The sequence below is a fragment of the Toxorhynchites rutilus genome, chromosome 3 (genome assembly GCF_029784135.1).
Source record: "Toxorhynchites rutilus septentrionalis strain SRP chromosome 3, ASM2978413v1, whole genome shotgun sequence".
In the NCBI taxonomy this organism is placed as follows: domain Eukaryota; kingdom Metazoa; phylum Arthropoda; class Insecta; order Diptera; family Culicidae; genus Toxorhynchites; species Toxorhynchites rutilus.
Window position 1 is genome coordinate 169,140,623 of NC_073746.1, and position 6,430 is coordinate 169,147,052.

The 6,430-nt window shown below is 38.2% G+C and overlaps 1 protein-coding gene and 1 pseudogene across 2 annotated transcripts in view; one reads left to right on the forward strand and one right to left on the reverse strand.

Annotated features, from left to right (window-relative positions):
• The window catches only part of LOC129779323 (gustatory and odorant receptor 22), an 80,970-nt gene that overhangs the window by 413 nt on the left and 74,127 nt on the right, over positions 1-6,430 (reverse strand). For both annotated transcript variants that reach the window (XM_055786738.1, XM_055786739.1), the window contains 3 exons: positions 730-875; positions 290-486; positions 48-209 (listed from right to left, as the gene is read on the reverse strand). In XM_055786738.1, the coding sequence (XP_055642713.1) occupies positions 48-209; positions 290-486; positions 730-875 (505 nt within the window). The remainder of the gene's footprint in view (positions 1-47; positions 210-289; positions 487-729; positions 876-6,430) is intronic.
• On the forward strand, positions 5,392-6,319 carry LOC129779336 (uncharacterized; annotated as a pseudogene).

Genomic DNA, 6,430 nt, shown 5'->3' on the forward strand with positions numbered 1-6,430 from the left:
AGTCCCCACAACCGTTACCGAGTGTTAATTTCAACTTCCAATCCTACCGAAGTGATGAGCCCACGATTGATATTGGCATATCCGTCCAAGTTCATCGTCGGCGGATTCTTATCAATGGCCAGAAGGAACATTTCCACCTCTTTCTGCGTTGCCTTGTCCACCGCCGTTAGGTTCACGTTGAGCAGACGTTCCTGGAAGTTTAATCCCACCTGAAAAAAAACGAAGAAAGTGATTGAGTTATTATAATTCATAAGACAGACGAATACTTCGGAAACACTTTTACACTTACCCTTTTGGAGGCGTGATGCGCCTCGTTGCAGATAATGAACAACAGGCCCATGCAGTAGAAAACAATGACGAATAAACCGACCTCCTTATAGGTCGCCCCGTGCTCGATGATTTCGCTCAAAGATCCATAGGTGGCGATAATTGTGGTGAAGAAAATCACCAAACAATAGATGCCGTACATATTCGAGTACGCTTTTCCTTTACGTTTTGTTAATGATTTGCGGCCGATCGCGCGGGAAGAAGCAACAAACGAAACAGATTAAAATCAAGGCCCTTGGGGGCATTAATGTATTTTTTTACGATTTTTACAACCCGATTTGTGGAACCGATTTTGCGATTATGGTGAAGAACAATGTGCTTGTGCCTGTGCGCTTGTCTAACGTATTGGCAAAAGTAAGTCAGTTTGTTGCTACAATGTATGCTTTTCAAAGCGTTAAGTACCCAGCTGTTGCATCATATGGCTGAGGTCAATCCAAAGGTAGCGGTATTCCGTTAGTTTCGTAGCTGAACGTTCGGTTGCCAGCAGGTCAGAGAGTTGCTTCGCGAATGCTTTGCTAGCAGTTCCGAATGCCGTGCAGTTGACGAACCTGGAAAACAGCATGTTTAAAGGGATCATATTCTAATTGGAGAACTACGTTTAACCGGTGACGGATACCATGCCAACTCAACTAGCCATTATATATATATATATATATATATATATATATATATATATATATATATATATAGATTTAAAACTTTTCTTGATAGATCGTTCATAATAATAAAACGTCATGAAATGCTCGACGAAAAATATCAATGAAACCAAAAGATATATGAAACTTATTCCTTTTTTATGTTTTTTAATATTTTGGCACTGAAAAAAGGGTATCGATTGATCAATTTTGAAATTGTTTGTTGTTTTTCTAAAAACAAAAACATGTCTTCTCATCTGACATCACTGATTATACCGAGAAAAACTGACTGAAGTCTCTCCAGTCTACCAAATAAAACATTTCAATGAAACTCGTGTACTGGAATGGGATATTTCCTCGTCTTTTTTTTTTATTGACGTAGGACTACGTCTAACCGGAAGATATGGGGGGTGAAATGGAAATCTAGGCACTGTACAAGTAGGAAAAAATGCAAGATTTGGAACGCTTATAACTCGAGCATTCCTCAATAGATCGCAAAGGTTTTTGCATCAATTGATAGGAAATATATCTACGCATCTATCATAACGAATAACATTTAATTTTTCTTGAGATAAATAATTGAATAATTGTGAAATATCAAGCATTGTCAAAATGCACTATGTGCCCATTTTTGATTGGTCCATTTTGTGCTCCTCAAATCGTACCGACCAAAACGGGCAACCAGAGCAGCAGCGAAATAGAATGAAGCACGATTGGAAAGAAAAAAGAAAAAAATGAACGAAACATTGGTCGCAGTCTCACACATGCGTAATTCGCGAGCCAGCCAGTCAGCTTAAAAATCCCCGCTCCGCTGCCTTAACGATCATTCTCATTCAAACCGTACACCACATCGGTTCGCATCACAACACATCAACAAACCAACCCAAGCAGCCATGTCTGGACATGGTAAAGGAGGAAAAGTGAAGGGAAAGGCAAAATCCCGCTCGAACCGTGTTGATCTGGAGTTCCCCGCAAGGGTAGCTAGGCCGAGCGCGTTAGTACCAGTGCACCAGTCCACCTAGCCGGCGTTATATAGTTTCGGCCGCCGAAGTGATCGAGTTAGCTGGCAAAGCTGCTCGCGACGATAAGAAAACCCGCATTCGGAACAGAACAAATTCGGTCCGGTGGACATCAAGACAACAGGCAGTTGCAGCGAGTGGCGAGTGGCAAACGCAATCGCAAAACGGCATCAGGTAGCAGAAGAAAAAAGTTTGTTCTTTATACACACTGCTTTGGTGGCAAATCCAGAACAAGGCGGCATCGAGGGCGTTCGAAATGGTTTTTTTCAAAACCACGAGTACTAAGTTTTCTAAATTGGAACCATTCCATAAAACAAGGCGCTTTTCAGGGCCATTAAACCTTCCAAAAAAGAGTTTAGGAAATACAGTTCAATGCTTTCTAAAACAATATCCAAAATAATAATAAAACACAAATTGATTTTTTCATAATTTGTTTGCCAGGATATGATGAGTATGAGAATTCGGCAGTTGTTGTGCTGAGCTTATTGATGGTTGGGTTCTTCCCCGATTATTCAATTTTCACCAATTCTTAAATTGCTTCTAGATTGAAAGTACAGTAATTTATATTTAGCTCGACTTTTAGCTAATTGGATGGATCTGTAATGCGACATTTTTGTAAACATAGAGTTCGGGGTCCAAATTATGACCCCACATTGAAAGTCGACACTGTACCACTGTCATCGGAAATGTTCAATTACAGGTTAAAATCGCCTCCAATGCGACACTGAGTGTTTCTCCGGCACGTCGCATTAAATGTAATTTACTAAACAACATGTCACAAGCTGGATGGGAAGAAATTTTCCTACTGTGAAAGCTGTGGCGAGTGGCAAACGCAATAGCTAAACAGGAAGGTTTAACCGTACAAGATGGGGATATCGAGTGATAACAAAAACACAACACCAAAGGTTCTTTTCAGAACCATCAACATGTTCATAAAGAGTAAACAGTAAACTAATCCATTTTTCAGGTAGATAGGTAGGTATTCACGTAGGAGAAGAAAATAAAACAATGTATTTAAAATATATATTTAACAAAAGCTGTCCCCTTTGTATAGTCCTACGTCCCTCCGGTTATGTCCCCGACATTACCCATCCGTCTTTTTTTAGGTTATGATTTCTATGCTCATGATTTTCTATGCTGGCGACAAAAAGGCGGCCATCTTAGCAATCCCTTGATTGAATCCAAATGATAAACTGAGCTGGCCAGTTTTTGCAGACATTGGCACATATTTACAGACATTTCAGATTTTTATAGCAAACATTTGAGAAAAAAACATCTGGCATCCCAGATTTTTATTTGATTTGCTCAGAGAGGTCAGATTTTTGTGTTGCTACAGTCAGTTTTGGTTTTGGTTTGTTTTGGTCGTAGTTGCTGCTGCTCTCTGCGTTCTCAGCTAAGTGGTGCGGACTCAATTCACTTCATTTTCAAGCAAATTCATGCATTTTTTTCAAGTGATTTCTTGCAATAAATTCTCATACCACCAGAGATGCCAGATTTACAGATATGTTTGTAAACTCTCAGACATATCTGTAAAATACTTTTAATTTTTGTTGCAGACTTTTTGGATATAACAATATTTCACAGGTTTATGAAAAATGAGAGGCTCTATTCATCACATCAAATATATGTGACTCACCGTATGACATTTTTCCATAGTTTTACTACATAAAAAGTTTTCATATTTAGTTTATATCAATACACATGATGTTAGACCTAGTTTTTGGGTCATTCATTAACACTTTGCCGTCTGGCAAAACCACAGTGGTTACGTTCGCATATAGGTCGCACTGCAGTGATGTCGTGAGCATAGTATCACTCAGTGGCCGACGACAGTACTTCAGTATCTTTTGCATTCTGTTGGTGTTTTGTTTAGTAACAATAACTTGTACACGTCAACGTTTTTTATGATTTCATTGCAGACGAAAGAGACGATACGATTCTTTACGATGAATGAAAAATTGCATTCATTTACTATACATACTATACATTTATTATACTACACTTCGAAATTTCATGACAGTGAGGGAACAGAGTCGAGAACCTATGAGAACTATCGATGAGATTGGTAAAACTTAACAGATTGTAATTTCCCGATAATGTCAAGAACGGCCGGCGACAAACCAAGTAAACCGAATTAGCGCTACCGGCGCCAAGCGAATAATTTTTTAAGCAAACGTGCGGACGGCAACATGTGCGTCGCTAATTTCCTTAAAAATGACTCTCCTAGAGGGGACGCTTTTGAGCAAACGACAATGAGTTGATTCTCAAAACTCTGACTGAACATAATAAATATTATTAATATTAAGATTGACTACATCCAAGCGATAACGGAGATTGTTTCATTCCAGTTCATGAGCATCAACATCGCACTGTTAGCCTATATATATATATATATATATATATATATATATATATATATATATATATATATATATATATATATATATATATATATATATATATATATATATATATATATATATATGTCTATATAAATAAAAATGAAAAGCCAAATCTGTTCATAAGCGGGAAACCCGAAGAAGGGATGGCCCGATTTTAGGCTTCTTTATTTTGTTGTATTTGTCTCTTACCATAGATCAATATAAGGGGGGCAAAATCGGAAAATTTTCCGAAAACTCTGAAGGAATGTCGGAAAATTTGGAAAATTTAATTTCCATGTGACCGAAAATTACATCATGATGAGCGTTGTTAGGCCATTCGATATTTGCGCTAGCGAAGTTGATCTTTGTTCGAAAATGGAAATGGATTTTCAGGCAAAACAACGCATTCCTATATCTTCAATCCATCTATCTATTTAAATAAAAATGGTAAAAATGGAAGGCCAAATGTGTTGCAAATCGCAAAATCCGATGAAGGAAAGGTCCCTTTTGAGCCTTTGATAATCTAAACCAGCTCAGTGGTTCTGAAGTTGTGAATTTTTGAAAAAAGTCAGTTTTGGGAAAAAGTGGGGAAAAAATTATTTGAAATCCCAATTCATGTGACAATTGTCACGTAGATTTGAGAGCGGGAATACGGTGAGAGTTCATTCAAGTTAGATTTCTCACGACATACGCCTGGTGGAATCGCGTGACATACGTGACAATTGTCATCTCATCTCACACGCCGCGTAGAATCAGGCCGAATGTTTTGTCACTATTTGAAACAGCCTGCAGCAGGAATAAATGGGTCTATTCTACGCGGCGGGTGGTGTGAAACGACAGTTGTCATTCATCCCACGCGATTCTCACTAGCAAAATAAGTGAGAAAAGCAACCGCAAATGAACTAGGATGAACTCTCACATTATTGTTACAGTCGATATATATCGAGGATTGTTGCATTTCAATGACGTTTCTATGTGATAATCGTCGATACGTTTTCAGGTGTCGACAGCGCAAAATATAGAGTTAAAATGGAATTAAAACGGTAAGCATAGATTTTGTCGAGGAAAATTCTATACTATTGATGCAATACATATGATATGTTCAATATTTCATCGAATTTCAGAATGCGAGTGACAAACTGCAAGCAGTTCGAACTTATGGTGGCCTGGATGGAAGAGCACATCCTGCTGTAGCGAAGGGACTAAAATTTTGCGCGAATAACGAGAGAATCCTATTTGGAAATTTGGAACGATCTGACCACTGACTTGAATAGTCTAGGACCTCCGACGCGGTCGGTTCATGAATGGCAAAAGGTAAGTGGATTAAAATTAGTTGAAACGTTAAGCCCCGCCGTCTTTTTACGCCGATCTCACCAGACCGACAGTAGACTGTTCGTTCGGAGAGTGTCGGCATTGGCAACAACAAAGTTGCAAAATGATATTCAGTAAAGTCCACTATTGATTCGCTGGGACCGACACGGGCCAGTCGAAGAGCTCATTGTCGGTCCCCTATTTTGGTCGGGGCTCAACGTGTTAAATACAAATAGTTGATTTTTTAATAATCAATCCATTTTCGTTGAACTTTATGTAGGTTTGGACAGATTTTAAATTAAAAGTAAAGCGCAAGCTCGCACATAACAAACGCGAGACAGAAGCGACTGGTGGCGGACCCAACCAATTCATAAAGGGCCTGGCCGGGTAAGGGAGTAAAAAGTGCCCCCAAACCAAATCACTAGCTGTATGGCAAATATAGTAAAGGATATTAAATAAGAAATTTTGGCGGTTTATTTGAACCCCTATGTGGTTTGACGTAGGATCTATAGTGACAAACGTACTTTTTCGTTTATTTCACGCCATCCTCAATAGATCCGAGATAAAAATTTGAAAAAAATACTGAATGTGCATCTTACTACGATGTATCAAAAAAAATTATCAAAAAAAAATTTCATCAAAAATTTTAGTACTAAAAAAAATAATGAAATCTTGAAAATTTTTTTTTTGGGATTTAGAGATTCAGTACTACTCTAATTCATATTTTAATGTGTTTCTACGGCTTTTCTAGATATGT